Genomic DNA, 25,358 nt, shown 5'->3' on the forward strand with positions numbered 1-25,358 from the left:
GTCCTGGGTGGGAGATTTGCTTGAATGGTTCCAGAGTGTTTAAACTAGTTTGGCAGGTAGGTGGGAAGAGATGGAAATGTGTTGCTGGAAAAGCGCAGCAGGTCAGGCAGCATCTAGGGAACAGGAGAATTGACGTTTCGGGCATTAGCCCTTCTTCAGGAATGAGGCTGGAAAAGCGCAGCAGGTCAGGCAGCATCTAGGGAACAGGAGAATTGACGTTTCGGGCATTAGCCCTTCTTCAGGAATGAGGCTGGAAAAGCGCAGCAGGTCAGGCAGCATCTAGGAAACAGGAGAATTGACGTTTCGGGCATTAGCCCTTCTTCAGGAATGAGGTAGGTGGGAACCAGAGCCACATGTCTGAGAGGGGAGTAGTTGTAGATGGGGGAGTGATAGGATGTAGTGAATCTATTGGGAAGGTTTTCCATGTGATGGAACAAAAAGATTGGTTAAAGTGTGTCTGCTTTAATGCAAGGAGTGTCAGAAATTAGAGGGATGAACTTAGAGCATGGATCAGAACTTGAGGCGATGATTGTGATGATGTTGTGGCCATAATGGAGACATGGGTTTCATAGGGGCAGGAATGGTTGCTAGATTTTCCAGGGTTTAGAACAGGGAGGAAGGAAAAAGATGAGGGGGTGTAGCATTGTTAATCAGAAAGTGGATCACAGCTACAGAAACAAAAGTTGTCGAAGAAGGTTTGTCTACTGAGTCAGTATGGGTGGAAGTTAGGAACAGCCACCTCATTGGAGGTTTTCTACAGACCCCCTAATAGCAGTAGGGAAATTGAAGAGCTCATAAGCCAGCAGATTTTGGAAAATGCAGATGTAGCTGAATTGCTGTCATGGGTGACATCAACTTTTCCAGTTTTGATTGGAACCTCCGTAGTGCAGATGGTTTGGATGGAGCCGATTTTGTCAGGTGTGTTCAGGAGGGTTTCCTTAATCGGTGTGTAGACCAGCCAATGAGGAGACAGGCCATTTTGGATTTGATTAGATTACTTACAGTGTGGAAACAGGCCCTTCAGCCCAACAAATCCACACCGACCCACCGAAGCGCAAACCACCCATACCCCTACATTTACCCCTTATTATCTAACACTACGGGTAATTTAGCATGGCCAATTCACCTGACCTGCACATCTTTGGACTGTGAGAGGAAACTGGAGCACCTGGAGGAAATCCACACAGAAACGGGGAGAATGTGCAAACTCCACACAGTCAGTCGCCTGAGTTGGGAATTGAACCCGGGTCTCTGGCGCTGTGAGGCAGCAGTGCTAACCACTGTGCCACCGTGCCGCTCAGCAATGAGCCAGGACAGGTGTCAGATCTCGCGGTGGGAGAACACTTTGGTGACAGTGATCACAACTGCCTCACATTTACCATAGCCTTGGAAAGGGAAAGGAGCAGTTACCATGGGAAAATATTTTATCGGAGAAAAGGAAATTATGATGCTATCAGACAGGAGTTGGGAAGTACAGATTGGGAGCAATTGTTCCACAGAAATGACACAACAGACACATGGAGACTGTTTCAGGAGCAGTTGTAGCGAGTGATGCACAAATTTGTTCCTCTGAAACAGGCAAGAAGGGTTAATATTAAGGAGCGTTGGATAATGAGAACAGAAGAGCTTCTCATCAAAAGGAAGAAGGCATCTTATGTAAGGTTGAGGAAGGAAGGCTCTAGCACAGGTTTAGTGGATTACAGGCTTACTAGCAAGGAGCATAAAAATGGACTGAGGAGAGCCAGGAGGGGACAAGAGAAAGGCTTGGCAGGAAGGTTTAGGAAGAACCCAAGGTCATTTTGCACATATGTGAGGAATAAGAGAATGATCAGGGAGAAAGTGTCGGGATAGTGTAGGAAACTTGTGCATGGAGTCTGAGCAGATAGAGGAAGCCCAAAATGAGTTTTTTGCTTCGGTTTTCACTAAGGAAAGGGGCTTTGTTGTGAATGAGAACTTTGAGGAACCAGGAAACAGGCTTGAACACACCAAGATTGAGGAAGTTGATGTGCTGCAAATTTTGGCAAACATTAAGATTGACATGTCCCCAGGGCCAGACCAGATTTATCCTAGGCTGCTCTGGGAAGTGAGAAATTAGTTTACTAAGTCCTGGCGAAGATCTCTGCTTCCTCAATTTCCACTGGAGTCGTACCAGAGGATTGGAAGGAGGCGAATGTTGTTCCTCTTTTCAAGAAGGGGAAAAGAGAAATCCCTGGCAATTACAGACCAGTCAGTCTTACATCTGTGGTCAGCTAGGTTTTGGAAATAATTCTGAGGGATAGGATTTATGACTATTTGGAAAACCATAGCGTGATTAAAGGCAGTCAGCATGGCTTTGTGAGGGGCAGGTCATGCTTCACAAATCTTATTGAGTTCTTTGAGGAGGTGATGAGACAGATTGACAAACGTCGAGCAATGGTTGTAGTGTATATGGACTTCAGCAAGGCATTTGATAGGGTTCCCCATGGTTGGCTCATTCATAAATTCAGGAAGTTTGGGATACAGGGAGATTGCTGTTGATTATAGAATTGGTTGATGGACAGAAGTCAGTAAGTGTAGGGTGTAGGTTTGCTCACTGAGCTGTAGGTTTGATATCCAGATGTTTCATTACCTGGCTAGGTAACATCATCAGTGGCAACCTCCAAGTGAATGCTGTTGTCTCCTGCATTCTATTTATATGTTTGTCCTGGATGGTGTTCCTGGAGTTTGTGGTGATGTCATTTCCTAGGAACCCCAAGAACCCCATCCAGGACAAATATATAAATAGAAAGCAGGAGACAACAGCTTTGCTTCACTTGGAGGTCACCACTGATGATGTTAACTAGCCAGGTAATGAAATGTCTGGATATCAAACCTACAGCTCAGCGAGCAAACCTACACCCTAAACCTCAACCTGAGCTACAAACCTTGCAGTCAGTAATTGGTTGTAGATGGAAAGGATTCTGCCTGGAGGTCAGTGGTGAGTGGGGTCCCACAGGGCTCTGTTCTTGATCTTCTGCTCTTTGTAGTTTTTGTAAATGACTTGGATGAGGAGGTTTAGGGGTGGGTTTGTAAGCTTGCTGTTGTCACCAAGGTTGGAGGTGCCATTGATAGTATCAAGGACTATTGCAGGCTGCAGCACAACATAGACAGGATGCAGAGCTGGGCTGAGAAATGGCAGATGGAGTTTAACCTGGATAAGTGTGAAGTGATGCATTTTGGAAGTTTGAACTTGAATGCTGAATATAGGATTAAAGACAGGAATCTTGGCCATGTGGAGGAACAGTGGGTGTTCAAGTGTATAGATCCCTGAAAGTTGCCACCCAAGTGGATAGGAGAAAGTGAGGACTGCATATACTGGAAATCGGAGTTCAGGGTGCTGTGCTGGAAAAGGTCAGGCAGGTCAGGCAGCATCTGAGGAGCAGGAAAATTGAAATTTCAGGCATAAGCCTTTTATCAGGAATGAGGCTTGTAGGTCGGGGCTGAGACCTCCCCCCACATTATCCCAGTCCCAATCCTTCAACTTGGCACCACCCTCCAGACTCATCCATCACTCCCTCCTCTGACCTATCACCTTCTCCCTCACCTTCATCCATCTATCGCTTTCCCAGCTATCTTTCCCCAACCCCACCCCCTCCCATTGATTTCTCAGACCCAACCCACAAGCCTCATTGCTGATGAAGGGCCTATGCCCAAAATGTCGATTCTCCTGCTCCTCTGATGCTGCCTGATCTGCTCTGCTTTTCCAGCACCACACTCTTGACTCAAGTGGATAGTGTTAAAAAAGCATATGGTGTTTTGGCTTTCATTAGAAAGGGGATTGAGTTTAAAAGCCGTGAGATTTCACTGCTGCTCTATAAAACCCTATTTGGACCACACTTGGAATATTGTGTCCAGTTCTGGTCGCCCTATTATAGGAAAGATGGTGGAGGCTTTGGAGAGGATGCAAAGGAGATTTACCAGGATGCTGCCTGGACTGGAGGGCTTGTTTTACAAGGAGAGGTTGACTGAGCTCAGACTTTTCCCTCTGAAGAGAAGGACGAAGAGAGGTAACCTGATCGAGTTATACAAGGTAATGAGAGGCATGGACAGAGTCGATAGCCAGAGACATTTCCCCAGGGCAGGATTGACTGCCACAAGGGGAAGAGAGGTGACCTGATTGTGGTGCACAAGGTAATGAGAGACATGGATAGTGTCGATAGCCTGAGACTTTTCCCCAGGGCAGGATTGACTGCCACAAGGAGTCATAGTTTTAAGGTATTAGGAGAAAGGTATGGAGGAGATGTCAGAGGTAGATTCTTCATGCAGAGAGTTGTGAAAGCTTGGAATATGTTGCCAGTGGTGGTGTTGGAAGCAGAGTCATTAGTCATTTAAGCGACTGCTGGACATGCACATGGACATGTAAGTGGGAGATTAGGGCCTTTTTTGCAGACAGAATGCAGGTGTTCTGAGGAGCAGTCACCCAGACTGTTTCATTTTCCAAATGAAGAGAAGACTACATTGTGAGCAGTGAATACAGTTTGTCTCATCACAGAATACTCAGAGGCCTGGATAGAATGGAGTTGGAGAAGATGTTTGTTGGAAAGTGTAGGATCTGGGGCACAGCCTTTCAGTGAAGAGACGATCAATTATAGCTGAGATGAAGAGGGATTTATTCAGAGAAAAGGTGGTAAATCTGTGGAACTCATTGCTGCAGAGAGCTGTAGAGGGCAAGTCATCGAGTATATTTAAGACAGGGATGGGTAGGTTCTTGTGAGCAAATGGATAAAGGGTTATGGGGGAGACAGCAGGAGAATGGGATTGAAACATATCAGCCATGATCGAATGGCAGAGCAGACCTGATGGGCTGAATGGCCGAATTCTGCTCCTACATCCTTTGGTCTATAATGCCATGGTTAGTTTGAATAATTAACTCCACTGGTTCACTCTGATACACTTACCATCTGTCCTTTCTCATTAACTCTAAATTGGAGTTCTTCAGAAAGTTCAGATGAGTTTTAATTTATTCACATGTTTTCTCTGAAAGGTGTAAATATCCCGGTCCTTCTCCAGTCTCCGAGCCTGGAATGTGTCACCGAGGGTCACGCTGCCCAGTTACAGTGCACCGTGAGGAACACTGCAGTGACATGCACCAATGTATGCTGGCACCGGGAACAACCAGGAAATAAGATGGAGTGGGTTTTAACACATGATGTGAGGAACATCACACAATGGAGCCCAGGACTTACTGAGCGATTCCAGTCTTCCAGAGACCCCTCCAATAACAGCTTCATTCTGACCATCATAAACATGCAGCCCAATGATGCTGCGGTCTATTATTGTAAAGCGTGGGGAGACATCAGTGGGAATGGAACCCAGCTGACTGTAACAGGTAAATCCTGTTTACCTTAGAATAATCTGATACAGTAACCATTTCCACATGGATTTATTGGAGAGAAGAATATGTTAAATTCCTCTGATAAAGAGAAAGCAGAGAGCTCGATATAAACATAGAACAATTCTCGGCTTTTACTCACAGATAGAATAAAACGTTTCTCCTCTTGGACCAGTTCCTCAATTTCAAACTCTTTCTCTTCTCTGTCTTTCTGCTTCTCCATCTCGTTTGTTCTCAGTGTTGGATTTAACATTCCCCTGTCTCTGTCTGGTTTTGTTTCATTCATTCTTGGGATGTGGCCATCACTGGCCAGGCTGGTACTTGTTGTCGATTGTGCATGGCCCTTGAGAAAATTAGATTAGATTAGATTAGATTACTTTACAGTGTGGAAACAGGCCCTTCGGCCCAACAATCCACACCGACCCGCCGAAGCTCAAACCACCCATACCCCTACATTTACCCCTTACCTAACACTACGGACAATTTAGCATGGCCAATTCACCTGACCTGCACATCTTTGGTCTGTGGGAGGAAACCGGAGCACCCAGAGGATACCCACACAGACACAGGGAGAATATGCAAACTCCACACAGTCTGTCGCCTGAGGCAGGAAATGAACCCGGGTCTCTGGCGCTGTGAGGCGGCAGTGCTAACCACTGTGCCACCACGCCACCCACTTGTGGCAGAGAAGAAATGTCTTCTCTGCCACAGGAAGCAGCTGAGACCAAAACATTGAATGTTTTCAAGGAAGAGTTAGATATAGTTCTGCGGTAAGGGGAGAATGTGGGAATAAGGGACTGAACTGGAGGCACAATGGGCTGAATGGCCTACTTCAGGTCCTATTTTGTATGTTTTGAGAAGGTGATAGTGAGCTGCCTTCCTGAGCAGTATGGTCCACTTGGTGTTAGGACATTTGACCCACTGACACCGAAGGAACGATGATGATGATGCACCATATATACCTGAGTATAATTCAATCTCATGTAAAACTCAACTCCTTATTTCTGCTCCAAAAATCAGGATTTTTCCATATGTCTCATGTAAAAGTCAACACTATTTCTTCACAGATAACAGATCAACATTTGAGTCCGTGTGACTGCCCCTTGCGCTCCGCTCCAGCTTTCCAGTCTGCTGGCCATGCGATTTCCTTCCGGAGTCTTCCAGTCCACCGTCCATCATACTCCTATCCAGATTTTCAGAATTACTGCAATTTTTGTGTTTTCTTCTTTATTCATTTAGACTTTAATTTTGTTTCTGCCAATGATACAGTATGAATTTTGATGAGCATGAATTTCAGCCCCTCAAATGTGGTACCCCTGTAATAGTCGACCTCATACATTTAACCTTAAAAAGTAGTCAAAAAACTTCAACTATTACTTGAGTATATACGGAGTGTGTATACTGGGCACTGAGATACGATACGACAATACCATTCTCCTGGGCAGGCAGAAGCTGCTGTTAGAGGAACTTTAGTGAGTTACTGAAGGGCATCTTGTAGATGGTACCCACTGTACATCAGTGTAAAAGGAAGTGAATGTTGAAGGTGTTAGTTGGGGTGGCAATCAGGCGAGCTGTTTTCTTCCGGATGGCGTGAAGCTTCTTGAATGTTGTTGGAGCTGCACCCATCCAGGCAAGTTGTTCCATTATCCTCAGGATTTCTGCTTTGTCAATAGATGGTAGGCAGGCTGTGGGAGGCAGAGTGTGAGCTACTCAACTCGGCCTGTATTTATCTTTAATTTGAGAGTTTAACAGAATACAAAGGGATTTGTTTTGTAGAAAGTTGGTGTACTCCATAGACATTCACTCCCATGAATCAGTTCCACGTTAAAACTGGATGTGTTTCTCAATGTCAATTAAACTCAAGGTGAAACTGGACTCCAGTGTAACTCATTAAGATGTGAGTAATTTATCTGGAACATTTCAAACTTTCAGCTCTCAAGTCTTTGGACCGTCATTTCCCACAAGCCTCTGCAGCTCCTGTTCTGCTCAATGATACTCCCCCACCTCCACCTCTGATGTCTTGTCCTGAACTAAACCCTTCCTCACCCCCACCCTGGTTACTCCCCTTCTTATGATCCTCATTCATTCACTTAATCCAAGCTTCACAGACAGAGGGACATAGGAACAGGAGTCAGCCATTCAGCCCATTATGCCTGCTCCAGCACTCAGTTAAATGATAGATGATCTGATATTAATCTCAATTCTACATTCTTGCCCATCCCTGTTCACCTTTCACCCTGAGTCATCACAAATCTCCCTCCATCTGCCTTAAAAACATTTCAAAATTCTGCATCCACTGCCTTTTGATGAAGGGAATTCCAAAGACTCAGAACCCTCTGAGAGAAAAAAACATTTCCTCATCTCAGTCTTCAACGTGCACTCCCCTATTTTTAAACTTCCCTCTAGTTCTAGATTCTCCCTGAAGAGGAACCATCCTTTCCACGACCACAGGTTTCAATGAAGGCCCTTCTGAGCCCAATGGGATCCAGAGTGAACACATCTGGAGACAGGGTTTGCAGCTTGAGGAAGTTTGGATCTGAGTTGAGGAGCTGGAGTCTGAACTGCAGACATTGTGTCACATCAGGGAAGGGGAAAGTTCCCTGGAAATCTTTCTCCAGAGGGTGCTCCCACACCTTGGATTCGGGAATTGGAGATGAGTCATGGATTAGGGGCAGGAGGCTGTGACTGCAGGTATGGGTCCCAGGCCTTTCTAACAGTGAGCCCAATGTCACAGATTTGTGTTCGGGACACAACTCCAAGGATTCCCCGACCATGGGATATTAACCCAGGTCAGGAATGGAAGGGAAAGTCTGAGGTACCAATCAGAAGGGTTTCAGTTTGCCCATTGCTGACTCAATTCCAGGTAAGTGCAATCAGGGTCTATCTGGCTCAGACAGAATCAGAGAATCACAGAAAAATTCCAGTGCAGAAGGAGACCATTCAGCACATCCTGTCTGCACTGACTCTTCAAATGAGCATCATTCCCGACTGCCAATGTCCTGCTCTCTCCCCACAGTGTTAGGAGACAGAATCGGATGGAGCAACAGTGAATCAGAGGGTGTGCTCAGGGAGCATCGATTACAGGCTGTTTGAAACTTGCAGCTTTTTTCTTTCAGTTTTTAGTGAGAATGAAACTTTTTAAATGGCTGCTCAGTCTATTCCAATCAGTCAGCTCTGACCATTGTGAAATTCTCCTCTTGATAGTTTATTCACAAAATGAATCACAGCAGCAAATTGGAAAGCATTCAGTGATTGATATGTTTCAAATCATTCCCCCTCAAATCACAAACGGCAATATCCACACAAGAAGTTTCAGTTCATCCTCTGCAAATTATTATTTAACCAGGAGGAGATTTTATAAGATGTTACAAATCCAGTTACCTTATTTTTTTTCTCTTCAATGTGAACAGACCCATTGGCTGATCCAGTCCTCATTCAGAATCCAGTGGTCAGCAAGGTAGCAGAGGATGAAACTGTCGAGTTCCAGTGTGCCATGCACAATGCCAGTGTGATTGACACTGGTGTGCATTGGCACTACCAGTGACCTGGCAGCAACAGGGAGTGGGTGATAAACCACTTTGTGAATGGCACTCTCATCAAGGCCCAGAGTTTCCATGATTGTGTTCAGTTTTCCAGGAATGTCGGCAGGAACAGTTACATTCTGAGCATTGTGAATGTGATGCTCAATGATACTGCTGTGTACAGCTGCAGTGTGTGGAGCTACATCTATGGAGCAGGGAGCCAGCTCATTGTAACTGGTAAGTCAATGTGAGGGAACACTGGTGTGACCAGGGAAGGGAACACCCTGCTGCTGTGTTTCATCAGTGGAAGGACAGAATGGTCATCAATGCCAGGTATTCCCAAGGCAGCGTGGGGAGTGGCTTGAAGGGGAACTTGCAAGGGATGATGTTCCCATGTATCTGCTGCCCTTGTCCTTCTACATGATGGAGGCTGTGGGTTTGGAAGGTGAGTCTGAAGATGTTTGGTGAACTTCTTCAGTGTATGTTGCAGATAGTGCACAGCAGGGAGTCAGTGGTGGTGGGAATGGGTGCTTGTGACTGTGGTGGCCAGTACTGCCAATTGTTTTGTCCTGGATAATGACAAGATTCTGGAGTGTTTTTGGAGCTTCACTCAGACAGGGAAGTGGGGAATATTCCATCACACTCCTGACTTGTGCATTGTTGATAGTGGCCAGGCTTTGGGGAGTTACTATCCTGAGGAAATCAAGATTAATGTTATAGACAATCTTAGACGTTACTCAGACTGAAGTGACTGTGTGTGTGTGTGTGTGTAACATTCTGATAATTTACAGAAGAATCTTCCCATGGTATTCCCTGGGCTTCAGATCCCATTTTAATCATTTGCACCATTCTGGGCCTCACTGTATTGATCTGCATTGTCCTGCTCACATTTTTCCTTTGGAAGCAAAAGCTGTGTTCATTAGTCAAGCGTTCCACACAAAGGTAAATCCCATTTCTTCTTCGGTTTGATTCTGTCCCTGCACTGACATTTGGGGTGATTGTTTTTAGTGAGTGCTGATATTCCCACTGCAGCATGCAGTTCCATTGTAAATAGTGGATCAGTGACTGTCGAGACCATCCCACATGTCCATGTGGCCAATTACTGCCAGTTTGCTCCATCTCTGGTATTACACATCCTCCAGTGCCAGGTCGCAGGTACCTGCTGGTGACACTAAGCAAGCTTTGAATAGGTCGATCATTCAACATCATCACCTGCAGGACCCCCAGTAGGTATTGGATAATTACCCACTGAGCCCATGTCAGGATCTGCCTTAGTGCTGAGGCCTCATTGACAGCGCAGTGCCTTCGGCTGAGATGACCAAGTGAGTGTCAGATCACTCGGCCCAAAAGCCCATGCTGGCCTTTCTCTTCCACATCTTTCTCCTGTTCCCCCATCCATTAAACCCCCTTTATCCTCACACCTGTCTCCAATCAAATCCTGAATGTTGACATTGATCCTTCACCTGCCATTAATCTGGAGTGACTCCCAGAGCGATTTGACTGTCTGAGTGAAGAGATTTCCTGAGTGCCTGGACTCTATCTTTTCTGTTGCAATTTGTATTGATGATCCCTCATTCTTCACCCCTCAATATTCGGCTTCCATCTCATTCACTGCTCCTTTAAAGGATTTTAAATAATTTGATTTAGTCCCAAAGTCTGGTTCATCCAATGATATAAAGACATTCTTTCCTTGAAATTCCATTTGATGTACTGGGAATCATCCCAGTGAGTTGTTGACCATAAGAAATAGGAACAGGAGTAGGCCATTTAATCCCTAAAGTCTGCTATCCAAGCCAATAGGATCATGGCTGATCCAACATTCCTCTCATCCACTCTCTTACCTTTCTCTATTACCCTCAAATCCCCAACTGATCAAGATTTCTATCTCAAAAACTTAAAAGAATCTGCCCCCACAGCTCTCTATGGCAAGGAATTCCAAAGACACTCAACGCTTACAGATAAGAAATTCCTCTTCATTTCAATCTTAAATTGGTGTCCTGTTACCCTGAGACTGTCCTGTGGCCCTAGACTCTTCCATAAGGGGAAACATTCTCTCAGCATGAACTCTTTCAAGCCCCTTAAGAATCTTTAAAATGCAATCACCTCTCATTGTTCTCCTCTCCAGTGCGTAGAGTCCCAACTGGTTCAGCCTTTGCTCATAGGACACGCCCTCCCCACCAGGGATCATCTTTATGAACCTTCTCTGAATTGCCTCTATTAAATGATATATTTTCTTAAATAAGGCAATCTTGCTGACTGTACTTCAGAGTGCAGATCAGTCTCTCAGTCTTCACAGCTTCATGACCTTGAAGAGAAGAGGAGAGCTCTGTCAGTGTCTGGAGGCTGATGTAATGTTCACTCTGAGTCAAGGATGCACATGCCTAGACGATCTTAACTAATATTCAAAAGATAAAGAAGTTTGTCTTGATGCTGAAATTGTAAATGGTGATTTTGAGAAGATTGTTTGAATCTAGCAGTGAGTGTAAATACAGTGGGAAGTTAAAGTATTGTCCGTACACGGGGAGCCCAGTGGATCACTGTATCCAGCTGAGTCTAGTTCCTGTTTATCCATGACCCTCCAGCTCAGGCTACAGTGTCTTTTTACTGAGAAAGACACTCAAACAGAATTGAAATGTAGCACCCATATCAGTCTCTACTCTGTCTCCAAATATGACGGTTATTCTCATATTCATCTGTGGAATATAGGCATCAGTGGCTGGGCTCAGTATTTATTCCCCTGGAGAAGGCGATGGTGAGTTGCCTTCTTGGACTGCTGCAGTCCAGTGCACATGCTGTTTGTTGCATTCCAATGCAAAGATCAGCTCCTAACACAAGCAGCAGGGTGGGGTCTTGATTGGGAACCAGAGACTAGTGATTTCACTTGCCCCCAGCCCAAGCCTTTTTTTGTCCATTCCTCCCTGCTGGAATATTCTTTCTGAACCTCTGGGATAACAGAGATAAAAGTCAATTCCATCTCTAAACATCTTTTTAAATGATTGGTTTATTGATGTTAAAACATGAGCAGTTTACACATGAATAGAGTTTGAAACTTACTTGAACCAGAAGCTAACATCAGATATTTTTTGTGAAAGCCTGAGGGTTAATCTTTCCTCACTCTCACTTTTCAGCTGGTTCCTGTTCCATTGTGGAGAAGTCGCTGGGAAATGATTGGATACATTGTTAAGGGGTTTCTCTGTGCAGGGGCAGTATCTCTCTCTCTGAGACAGATCATCTGGGTTCAAGTCCCAACTGCCCCAGAGTGGGGTCAGAACAGATTAAAAAATAACAATCAAAGGTGGGCTTGAACCAGAAATCTTCTGATAACATCACAGGCCGGAGCAAAGTTGTAAATCTATTTGTTGATGACTTGCTCCAGCTCCTTTTGAACATAAGTTTCTTTTTCAGTCTGTACCAGCTGAAAGAGCAATAAGTTTCTGGAAAAAATCTCTCCCTTCCGCAGATGGAAACAACAACAATTTGGCCAAGTTTCCCAGATGCCCTCTGGTTCGGTCAAATTCTTTCCATTTTTTGGTCACATAAATTCTGCTCTTTTTAGAATAAGATCCAAGTTTTTAGATTATCCTTTTCATCTTTAAACTGGTCTCAAGTCCATGGTGAAAAGTGTAAAATTCATCATCCCCGAGACTGTGAACATGACAGTGTTGTTCTGTGGTAAATGTGCAATAAATCGAACGTGTTGCATTTATTTAGGAGCCCTGTTGAAGACCAGAACATTGTGTATACAACAGTAAATGGCAAGCAAACTAATTCCATCATTATCACAACATTGGGCAGGAATTACTCTTTGTTCCAAACATCCATTTTACACAGTTAAATTCCTGATGTTGTTGATAAGCTCCTGGTTAGAGCAGCTCATTTCACTGACTGACACAATTTACCATCATGGTCACTCACTGGGACATATTCACATGAGGCTGCAGATGTTCCTTAACAATGGAACTTATGTTTATTCCACCAAACAGAGAAAAGAATATACCACGTGTGTGTATATATTTATTACCTTAACACACTCATTAAAATTCCCATCACTATCCATTACAGAAGCACAAATCTGGAGAAAGTATACTTCAATCTCAACTCTTTACTTTCCCAATGTACTGATTCCTGTTCATTTCTCTGTCTTCAACTGCCATAACAATTCCATGGTTTTTCTCTGAATCCAAATGAATTAATCAATCGATGTTCTAATGTCTCAACATTTTCAATTTGAACAAGGTGAAGGTTTCTGTCCCAAAATCTCCCTGTTTGGAGAAGTTCACAAAAGGGAAAAACATTGCTGCTGTCATGACTGTTTTCTTCTCCATTGAAAACTCGAGCTGGGAGAGAAACTCAAACTTCATTCTGAATTCAACTCCTGGTTGTTTTCAACTTAATCTTTGTGTTAATCAAACTGAACTCAAAATAAAACATTTATACTGTCTGCTATAAATTCAGAAGTATAGCTATTATTTATTTAACACTCCAGAGGTTCTCCCAACTCCCGGATGGCATTCACGTATCATCTTGAAATGGCTGCGTTGAATTACTGTTCCAGAATGACTTTAGAACATAGAACATTACAGTGCAGTACAGGCCCTTCAACCATTGATGCTGTGCTGACCTGTGGAACCAATCTGAAGCTCATGTCGCCTACACTATTTCATTTTCATCCATATGTTTATCCAATGACCATTTAAATGCCTTAAAGTTGGTGGGTCTACTACTGTTGCAGGCAGTGCATTCCATGCCCTTACTTCTCTCTGAATAAAGAAACTACCTCTGACATCACCCCTCAATTTAAAGCTAGCCATCACCATCCAAAGAAAAAGAATCTCAATGTCTACCCTATCTAACCTAAGTTTCAATTAAGTCACCTCTCAAACTTCTTCTCGCTAACAAAAACAGCCCCAGCTGTTCTTCATAAGACCTTCACCCCATACCAGGCAACACCTTTGTAAATCTCCTCTGAACACTTTCCAAAGCTTCCACATACTTCTTATGCTGCATGACCAGAATTGTCCGCAATAGTCCAAGTGTGGCCACACCAGAGTTTTGTACAGCTGCAGCATAACCTCGTGACTCCAAAACTCAATCCCCTTACCAATAAAAGCTAACATACCGTATGCCTGCTTAACAATACTATCAACCTGGGTGGCAACTTTCAGGGATCTATGTACATAGACGCCAAGATCTCTCTGCTCATCTACACTAACCAGAATCTTACAACTAGCCGAGTACTCTTTATTCTTGTTGCTCCTTCCAAAGTGAATCATCTCTCACTATTCTGCATTTAACTCCATTTGCCACCTCTCAACTCAGCTCTGCAGCTTATCTATGCCCATATGTAACCTGCAACATTCTTCAGCACTGTCTACAACTCTACCAACCTTAGTGTCATCCGCAAATTTACTAACCCATCTTTCTACACACTCATCTAGGTCATTTAGAAAAATGACAAATAGCAGTGACCCCAAAACAGATCTTTGCGATACACCACTAGTAACTGAACTCCAGGATGAACATTTCCCATCAACCAACACCCTTTGCTTTCTTTCAGCTAGCCAATTTCTGATCTAAACCGCTAAATCACCCTCAATCCCATGCCTCCATATTTTCTGCAATAGCTTACCATGGGGAACCTTATCAAATGCCTTAGTGAAATCCATATTTACCCTCATCCAACTGTTTGGTCACCTTCTCAAAGAACTCACTAAGGTTTGTGATGCACAACCTACACTTCACAAAGCTAACCCAAATCAACTTATTCTTCTCACCATGATTATAAATTCCAACTCGTATAATCTTTTCCAACACTTGACCTACAACCGAAGTAAGGTCCAGCAGCCTATAATTACCAGGATTGTTTCTACTCCCCTTCTTGAATAAGGGGACAACATTTTCTCCCCTCCAGTCTTCTGGCACTATTCCTGTAGACAATGACCTCATAATGATCAAAGGCAAAGGCTCTGCAATCTCCCCCCTGGCTTCCCAGAGAATCTTAGAGTGAATCCCATCCAGCCCAGGGGACTTAGCATTTCTGGAAAGTGTGAAAATAGATAACACCTCCTCCTTGTGAACCTCAATCCTGTCCAGTCTAGTAGCCTTTATCTCAGTATTCTCCTCGACTACATTGTCTTTTTCCAGTGTGAATACTGATGAAATATATTCATTTAGAGCTTCCCCTATCTCGTCATACTGCATGCACAACTCCCCACTACTGTCTTTGATTGGCCCTAATCTTTCTCTAGTCATTCTTTTGTTCCAGATATACCTATAGAAAGCTTTAGGGTTTTACTTGATCCTACTTGTCAACGACGTCTCATGGTCCCTCCTGGCTCTTCTTAGCTCTCTCCTTAGGTTTTTCCTGGCTAACTTGTAACTCTCAAGCACCCTGAGTGTTCATGTCTCATCCTGACATAATCCTCCTTCTTCCTCTTGACAACAGCTTCAACATCTTTAGTAAACCATGGCTCCCTCTTTCAACCACTTCTTCCCTGCCTGACAGGTCCATGCTTATCAAAGACGCGCAGTAGCTGTTTCTTCAATATGCTCCAGATTTCAATTGTGCCCATCCGTCCCAGTTACCTTCCCCATCCTCTGCATTCTAAATTGTGTCTAATAACATTATAACTGCCTTTCCCCCAGCAATAAGTCTTGCCTGCGGAATATACCTATCGCTTTCCATCACTAAAGTAAACATAACCGAATTGTGGTCACTATCACCAAAGTGCTCACCTACCTTCAAATCTAATACCTGACCGGGTTCATTACCCAGTAACAAATCCAACATGACCTTGCTCTTGTTGGCTTGTCTACATACTGTGTCAGGAAACCCTCCTGCACACTTTGGACAAAAACTGACCCACAAATAGTACTCGAACTATCGTATTTCCAGTCAATATTTGGAAAGTTAAAGGTCCCCATAACAAAGACGCTCTTACTCTTGCTCCTACCCTGAATTATTTTTACTATTCTTTCCTCTACATCTTTGGAACTATTTGGAGGCCTATAGAAAACTCCCTTTCCTGTTTCTAACCTTTCTGATAAAGAGCAGGGTTGTGGGGTTGAGCATAATAACACTTTAAAAGATCTAATGTGGGTGTGATTGGCGGAGGGTGCTCTCTCTCTGTGCTGAGTTTGTCTGATTGACATGATGAACTATAACGAAGAGCAGTGTCCAGGATTCCCACCAGCTACCTTCCTCTAAAACTGCCCAAAGTCACACTGGCATTTTCCCCTCACCATCTTTCCCAGTTGAAAGAGCTCGATTGTGACTTGGCTCCATTCTGAAGAGGTTTCATTCTGTTTTCTTTCAGATCGAACACGGAGCAGTGAGCGAGCAGCAGTTTCTCCTTTTGTGGGAAGGAAATGGGACACCGCTGTTTGCTTTTGCTGCATTTTGATAAGCAAGAGCCACATCCGGGACGAACTTCAGTATCGCCAGAACGATAACAAATCATAACTTGCAACATACAGAAAGCCTCTGTTCTACAACAGGCTCTGAGTGAAAATAATCAAAGAGCAATCAATCATTACCTTCTTTTTAATCTTGGAACAAGATGCATGGATAGAAATGTCCACAACGTTCCAGTGCCTGGGATGTGCTCTCATATTTTGTGGGAGTACCATCACAGACAGAATGCCCTGGGGTCTATGTTCCTCTTCATGGATTGTTCAGGTGCAGGGGGACCCTCTGAGGGCTGAGATTAAGAAGGGGGAATGAGCCAGTACCTTGTGGCTTTAATTCAATCTCAGTTCCACCTTCCTTCACCATCCCCAATGTTCTTCATTCCCTCAGTATCCAACCAATTGCTGTCTGGTGTCTGTGAGGAGCTGAAACCCACAACAAGCCCTGGGTCAGGGAGATTCAATCCCTGCTCTGCTCCAACTGAGCTGACTGCAGTTGGGGGAGAGAGGAGCTTGGCTACATTGACCTTAGCACTCAAGGTTAAGAAGGGGGGATGAGCAGGCATTCCAGCTTTTCCCTCCCGGATCATGATCCTGACATCCTTGTATACCAGCCAGGGGTCATTGGAGACTCTCTTGCTGCTCATTCAGATGGTTGTCGATTCACGCCTCTGTCACAGATTTGAGCACAGATTTTGTGCTGACCCTCCAGGACAGTACTGAGGGAGTGCTGCTCAGTAAAAGCTGCCCCTCTTTTGGGTGAGGAGTGAAATCTGGATCCTCTCTGCGCCTTGGATGGATGCAAAACATCTCTGGGCATGACTTTGGCAGAGAGCAGAGAGGTTCTGCTGAACTCCCTGGGTGATGTGTGTCTATTCCCTAACATTCACCAAAGTAGCCCATCTGCTCAGCGCTACTGCTGCTGGGATCTTGCTGTATACAAGTGAGCACCTCCCGGTGTCTGTGAGATGATTACTGAGTGATGTTTGTGTTCGATTCCATCTGGCTGAAGGGGAATGTCATTATGCTGAGGTTCACTTTCACCGACAAGGAAGCAGCCAGCCGACAGTGACAGCTGCTGAAAGGATCTCGGAGTACGCAGTTATAAAATGGGCAAGAAACTAAAGTTCAGCAGGACCCTTTCACTCTGCAGCAAGGAGCAGTCAAGAACAGTTCATTCGAGTAGAAGCATCTCAGCTTCAACTTCACATTCACCCAGATTCAGGCTTCCTCAACAACAACTGTTCCATGTCCATATATTTCCATGACCCTGAGATTCTTGGGCATTCAGACCCTCCCAGACCCTGAGATTCCTGGGCATTCAGACCCTCCCAGACCCTGAGATTACTGCACACTTAGACCCTCACAGACCCTGAAATTACTGGGCACTCAGACCATCCCAAACCCTGATAGAACCTGGAACAGTACAGCGCATGAACACCAACTAGCCACGAAACGACATGACCAGGAAACATTAAAATGTTGTGAGGCCAATATCCATCTCAATAATCCCTTTTCAACAATGGATTTTTTTCTGGTGGATACTGAGCTTTTTTTGAAAAATAACCAAAAGGCTTCCACAATCACCCTCCTTTAACAGCATAGCTCCAGCACCGACATCACTTGTGTCGATGGCGACTTTGAAGGGTTTCAAAAAGTTTGGTGTGGCAATATCTGGTGCTGTGGTTAACGCTGCTTTTAAATTCTCAAACACCTCCAGGCATTGTTTTGTCCACTGAAATTTCAGGTTCTTTTTTAACAAATCTGTCAATGGTGCCACTATGCCACTAAAGTTTGGTACAAATTTCAATCTCAAAAATCAGAGCACTTCCTTCTGTGAGGATGGGATAGGAAATATCTCAATGGCCTTCATCTTCACGGTCCTCGGTGTCATCCATCTATGTCCAATTCTGTGCCCTAAGAGTGCCTGTTTTTATCATGTTTATGACCAGCTTTGCCTACTATATTCTCTGAAAGCGCTCTGTCAAATGCTCCATGATCTTTCCATGAATGGTTAAAGATCCCACTGCCATCTATGTAGATGCCACAATTAGTCAATCCTGCAACAACTCTGTTCATAAACCTTTGAAAAGTGGCTGGTGCACGTTTCATTCCAAATGGCATCAGTTTAAATTGAAATAGCCCATTTAGGGCTATAAGAGCAGAAACTTCCTTTCCTCTCTCCAGTAAAGGTACTTGCCAGGAACTGCAAAGTAAGTCCAACTTTTTGATGTAAATGGCTTGTCCTACTTTATCCATACAATCCTCCAGCCTTGGAATTGAGTTTGAGTCAGATTTGGTCACAGTGTTGACCTTCTGATAATCTATGCAGTATCTTTGAGTACAATCATGTTTGGGAGCTAACACAATTTATGAACTCCACTCACTTTGATGCATCTCTGTGATGTCTTCTTAGAGCATAGTTTCAACTTCCTTCTGAACCTGCATTGCTTTGAGAGGATTAAGTCTGCAGCGGTGTTGTTCTATTGGAATAGCATTCCCTATACCAATCTCATGTACCACGGCATTAGTTCTCTCCATTTTATTTCTGCATATGTCCTCATAGCACTGTATCGAGTCTTGCTTGTCAAGTTCTCTGTTCCTAGGGCAGATAGATCACTACCCTATCCCATTTCTTAAGGGCTTCCTCATTATTCAACTTATTCTGAGGCACATCAGAAATCCAAATTATCTGGATTTTACTCCTCAGTGACTTATATCTATTTTTCCGATCCCCTTTCACTTTCATTAGTAATGTTTCAGCACGGTCACATGATGTAAATGATAAATATTTTACCAGGTAATTCACCTGAGTTCTCAATCTTTTAAGGACCACTAAATCTTGCTTTGAAGGGATCTCTTACCACTGGTAACAGCATCAATACCTTATCACCACGGGCAAATGTACAAATTTTAGATTTGTTATCTGCTCCTTGGTTCATTGGGTGCTGTAACACCTTCAAATGTTGCCCAGTTAATTCACCTGCTCAGTTTAATCTTTCTCTCACATAAGCCAACTGTGAGGTCTCTGACTTCAGACCGATCAACATTCTCTTAATTAATTTTAAAGGCCCTCTTACTTAGTGTCCAAATTCCAGAGGGATCCAGATGCTTAGGAATTGATCGACAGGTTTAGACAGTACATTTGGATCAGCTCAGGCTTGGAGGGCCGAAGGACATGTAACTGAACTGTAAATTTTCTTTGTTCTTTGTTCAAATATCAATTCAATTGGAGCAAACTGATTCGATTTATTTGGAGTATCTCTAACAGCAAATACTATAAATGGGATACCTTTATCCCGATCATTTGGGTAATCCTGGAAATAAGCCCTCAACATTGGCTTTAGGGTCTGATGCCACCTTTCCAATGCCCCCTGGGCTTCAGGATGATACACACTTAATGTAAATTGTTTGTTACCTAAACTAACCATAATCTTATAAATAATTTGGCAGTAAATTTGGACACTTGGTCTGACTGAAAATCCCTGGACAGTCCACATTGGGTAAGGAAAGCAAGCAACTCCTCTTGCCTTGACATTCTGGTTAGCAAACACTGGCTCCACTTTTAGTTTTAGGGAGAGGACTGACACAATCAATTATAAACGGTGTAAAAGGTTCTTCAAATGCAGGAATTGGCATCAAAGGTGTTGCTTTTATCACTGCCTGTGGTTTTCCCACCATCTAACACGTATGACAATACGGCAAAACTCAACCACATCGTTATGTGATCCAGGCCAACAAAAATGCTTCTGTATCTTAGCCTGAGTCTTCTGAGGTGACCTCCTACAGGTAGTCTGTGTGCTAATCATAGATCAGAATATATAGGAGCAGAAATTAGGCCATTCAGCCCATCAGGTCTGCACCATCATCAGTCATGACCTGCAGTACTCCCTGTCTATATTCTACTGGCAGCACAATCTGGTGAATTTCTGCCCATTTTTCACCTGCACTAACCTGCCAAGATCTCCATTTACACCTTAAGTTTTTATCCTTAAGATAATAGCATTCTTGAATACTCAGATTCCTTCAGGAGGCATGGAATATAGGGACACTTGGCTGTCTGGATACAGAATTGGGGGCTGGCCCTTGGAGACAGAGGGTGGTGATAGATGAAACGTGTTGTTGGAAAAGTGCAGCAGGTCAGGCAGCATCCAAGGAGCAGGAGAATTGACGTTTCGGACATAAGCCCTTCTTCAGGAATGAGGAGGGTGTGCCAAGCAGGCTAAGATAAAAGGTAGGGAGGAGGGACTTGGGGGAGGCGCATTGGGAATGCAATAGGTGGAAGGAGGTTAAGGTGAGGGTGATAGGCCGGAGAAGGGGTGGGGGCGGAGAGGTCGGAAAGAAGATTGCAGGTCAAGAAGGCAGTGCTGAGTCTGAGAGTTGGGACTGAGATAAGGTGGGGGGACGGGAACTGAGGAAGCTGGAGAAATCTGCATTCATCCCTTGAGGTTGGAGGGTTCCCAGGCGGAAGATGAGGCACTCTTCATCCAGGTGTCGTGTTGCCATGGTCTGGCGATGGAGGAGGCCAAGGACCTGCATGTCCTTGGCGGATTGGGAGGGGGAGTTAAAGTTTTCAGCCACAGGGCAGTTGGGTTGGTTGGTGCGGGTGTCCCAGAGGTGTTCTCTGAAATGTTCCGCAAGTAGGCGACCTGTCTCCCCAATGTAGAGGACGCCATTTCGGGTGCAGCGGATGCAGTAAACGATGTGTGTGGAAGTGCAGATGAATTTGTGGTGGCTATGGAAGGATCCCTTGAGGCCTTGGAGGGAAGTGAGGGGGGAGGTGGGGGCACAAGTTTTGCATTTCTTGCAGTTGCAGGGGAAGGTGCCGGGAGTGGAGGTTGGGTTGGTGGGGGGTGTGGACCTGACGAGGGAGTCGCGGAGGGAGTGGTCTTTCCGGAACACTGATAGGGTAGGGGAGGGAAATATATCCTTGGTGGTGGGGTCTGTTTGGAGGTAAATGGATAGTATTCAGCCTGGAGCTCGGTGGGCAGTGGTGTTCCGCAGGGATATATTCAGTGACCTTTGTTCTTTGTGATTTTTCTAAATTACTTTGATAAGGAAGCAGTGGGATGGGTTAGGAGGTTTGCTGATGACATGAAGGTTGGTGGAGTGATGGATAGTGTGGAAGGCTGTTGTAGATTGCAACAGGACATTGAGAGGATGCAGAACTGGGCTGATAAATGGCAGATGGAGTTCAATCTGGAAATGTGTGAAGTGATTCATTTGGGAATTGAATTTGATTGCAGAAAACAGGACTAAAGTCATGATTCTTGGCAATGTGGAGGAACAGGGGGATCTTGAGGTCCATGCCTATAGATCCCCCAAACTTCCCACCCCAGCTGAAAGGGTTGTTAAGAAGGGGCATGGTGTGTTGGCTTTCATTTGCTGAGGGGTTGAGTTTTAAAGCCATGAGGTTATGCTGCAGCTTTATAGAGCCCTGGTTAGACCACACTTGAAATATTGTGTTCTGTTCTGGTCACCTTATTACGTGAAGGATTTGGAAGCTTTACAGAGGGTGCAGAGGAGATTTACCAGGATGCTGCCTGGACTGGAGGGCATGTCTTATGAAGGAAGGTTGAGGGAGCTAGGGCTTTTCTCATTGGAGTGAAGGAGGATGAGAGGTGACTTGATAGCTGTGCACAAGATGATGCGAGGCATAGATGGAGTGAATTGTCAGAGACTTTCTCCCAGGGTGGAAATCACAATGAGGCATACTTGTAAGGTGATTGGAGAAGGTTTACAGGAGATGTCAGAGGTCGGTTCTTTACACAGAGAGTGGTGGGTATGTGGAATGCGCTGCCAAAGATGGTAGCTGAGTCACATACATTAAGGACATTTAAGCAACTCTAGGATAGGCACATGGATGATAGTAAATTGAAGGGTATGTAGGTCAGTTTGAATTTAGAGTAAGTTAAAAAGTCGGCACAACATCAAAGGCCGAAAGGCCTGTACTGTGTTGCTCTATGCTCTACATTTATGTTCATGTTCTACCATGTAAGATAAGGCTAGAAAGTCCAATCAAAACTGGGGAAGTGATTGTGGGACTGATGGAATAATTGGCTATTCCACAAATCCAGTATGTTCTTGGAAACATTATTAGATTAGATTAGATTAGATTAGATTAGATTACTTACAGTGTGGAAACAGGCCCTTCGGCCCAACAAGTCCACACCGACCCGCCGAAGCGCAACCCACCCATACCCCTACATTTACCCCTTTAACCTAACACTATGGGCAATTTAGCATGGCCAATTCACCTAACCCGCACATCTTTGTGACTGTGGGAGGAAACCGGAGCACCCGGAGGAAACCCACGCAGACACGGGGAGAATGTGCAAACTCCACACAGTCAGTCGCCTGAGGCGGGAATTGAACCCGGGTCTCTGGCGCTGTGAGGCAGCAGTGCTAACCACTGTGCCACCGTGCCGCCCACATTATATTTGGATCATAAATGGGAGTGAGGCCCATTGCAATGGAAAAGCCAAAAGAAAGCCAAGGGGAATGGAGGAGTTAAAAGAAAAATATCCTGAAATTTTCTGGATTGTGTAGTGACAAGATCCCACAGCCATAAGGTAAAACAAGCAGTGAAAACAAAAGAGAAAGATGAAGGGGTTGGGTTCCAGTTAGCTGGCGCTCTGTTTGATGAGATGGTGAAGGAAAAGCCCAAGCAGCTGGAGGATCAGGCAGAGGTTTTTGATTCTGAAAGATAAATAGAGTTATAACTAAAATATGAGACGTTAAAGGATTTATATCAAAGCTGACCATGGGGAACCTTATCAAATGTTTTGCTAAAATCCACGTCCACCACATCCATCATTCTACCTTCATCAATGTGTTTTGTCACATCCTCAAAGAATTCAGTAAGGCTTGTAAGGCTTGACATGCCCCTCACAAAGTCATGCTGACTAATCAAACTATGGTTTTCCAAGTAATCATAAATCCTGTATCTCAGAATCCCCTCCAATAATTTTCCAACCACAGATGTAGGACTGACAAGTCTGTAATTCCCAGGATTATCCCTATTCCCTTTCTTGAATGGGGAATAGCATTTGCCATCCTCCAATCATCTGGAACTACTCCAGTGGAGAGCGAGGACACAAAGATCCTCGCCAAAGATGCAGCAATCTCTTCCCTCACTTCCTGTAGTAACCTTGGATATATCCCGTCAGGTTCAGGGGACTTATCAATCCTTACGCTTTTCAACATTTTCAGCACATCCTGTCCTAGAATATCACCCTATTTCACACCATCCTCAGAAATGACAAGGTCCCTCTCAGTAGTGAATACTGAAGCAAAATACTCATTAAGGACTTCCCCTACCTCCTCCGATTCCAGGCACAAGTTCCCTCCAATATCCCTGATCTGCCCCAACCTCACTCTGGCCATCGTGTTGTTCCTCTCTCCATTATTCCATAGATTACCATTCTGCTGGGCAATATTTCAGAAGGAGTGCAATATGTTTATCTTTTACTATTCAAAACAGACTGGCTCCTGTGTCTCTCAATATTTTAAGTTTTTTATCTTCTCCTCCTGTTCTACCTGTATGATTCTTACCCACGCAGATGAAGTCTTTGAAAATATTGTGTGTGTGATCTTACTATCCAGCCAGTGACTAAGCTGTGCACTTTCCTGCACTTTCTCAATTTCTCTTGGGATTTATTTCACTGCCTTAATGAATCCTATTTGATTAGCCCCTTTTACCACTGCCTTTTTCCCAGTGCCTTTCTTAAACTCCCAGCTCTGGGACTTTGTGTGACCCATCTCATTGCACTTGAGGTCTTTCACCTCTTTTCCACCCTTTAGGATTTCTTTTCCACCATCTTGGATCTGCCATCCCTGCAGCTCTTCTTGCTGTTTGAATGTTTAGTTCCTCAACATGAGTTCTTACCACTTCTGGAAGTGAGTTTTTAAACACCTCCAGCAGAATAATCTCTCTAAGAGCCTCACATGTCTTTGCTATCTTTAATGTTCTCATCCATCTATCAAAGTTATTCTGTGTAATTCTTTCAAACTCAATATAGAATCATCGAGATGTACAGTACGGAAGCAGACCTTTCAGCCCAACTTGCCCATGCCAACCAGGTATCCTAACCTTATCTAGTCCCATGTTATAGCACTTAGCCCATACCCCTCTAAACCCTTTCTAGTCATATACCCATCCAGATGTCTTTTAAATGTTGTAATTGTCCCAGCCTCCACCACTTCCTCTATCAATCATTCCATACACGCACCACTCCTTGTCTGAATAAAATGTCCATTAGGTCCCTTTTATATCTTTCCCCTCTGTCCATAAACCTATGCCCTCTAGTTCTGGACACCCCCACCCCAGGGAAAAGATCTTGTCTGTTTATCCTATCCATGCCCCTCATGATTTTATAAATCTCCACAAGGTCACCCCTCAACCTCTGCCATTCCAGAGAAAACCGCCCCAGCTTATTCAGCCCCTCCCTATAACTCAAATCTTCCAACCAGAGAAATATCCTAGTAAACCTTTACTGAACCCTTTCAATTTTCACAACATCCCTTTGAGATAAGTCTTATGTGGTTCTTCTCTTACATCTCTGAACCATTGTCTAAATGTTTCTGGTATCAATTCATAGGCACTCAACATTGCCTTTTTTACTTCTTCATGTTCTCCTGACACCTCCTCTGATAATACTACAAGCATCTCCTGACACCTCCTCTGATAATACTACAAGCATCTCCTGACACCTCCTCTGATAATACTACTAGCCCTACCTATTAACTTGGACTGAATTAACATTACCCACATACTCTCTCGCTAGTTCATCTAGTTAGCCAATTTCTCAAAGGAAATGAAAAAATCTTCAGCAACATTTTCATCAAACTTCAGTAATGTTTGGACATATTTGTATCAATCCCTACCAGGATGGTGGTGACGATGTGTTTGCACATCATCACTTCAATCCTATACTTTTATTTCTGTCATTTGATGTCTTTTTGCTTCAAGGTCCAACTTCATCTTTTCTAACTTGAACATCCTTTCCCTTTCCATTTCTTTATCTTTCAGTTCACTTTCTAACTCCAGTTGTTTCATTCGTAACTTAAGTTTTTCTAAC

General features: G+C 44.2%; 1 protein-coding gene across 1 annotated transcript in view; it reads left to right on the plus strand.

The window, feature by feature from the left end:
* LOC148148893 (immunoglobulin superfamily member 3-like) overlaps positions 1–17,403 on the plus strand; it is a 108,573-nt gene extending 91,170 nt beyond the window's left edge. Inside the window, 6 exon segments of the mRNA XM_087991033.1 lie at positions 5,003–5,347; positions 8,761–9,108; positions 9,663–9,813; positions 12,583–12,626; positions 16,188–16,230; positions 17,280–17,403. Coding sequence (XP_087847159.1) covers positions 5,003–5,347; positions 8,761–9,108; positions 9,663–9,813; positions 12,583–12,626; positions 16,188–16,230; positions 17,280–17,403 — 1,055 coding nt within the window.
* The last annotated feature ends 7,955 nt before the right edge of the window (positions 17,404–25,358 follow it).

The sequence above is a fragment of the Chiloscyllium plagiosum genome, unplaced genomic scaffold (assembly GCF_037043375.1).
Source record: "Chiloscyllium plagiosum isolate Xiang-an unplaced genomic scaffold, Cpla_swu_hap1 HiC_scaffold_10, whole genome shotgun sequence".
NCBI classification, from domain to species: domain Eukaryota; kingdom Metazoa; phylum Chordata; class Chondrichthyes; order Orectolobiformes; family Hemiscylliidae; genus Chiloscyllium; species Chiloscyllium plagiosum.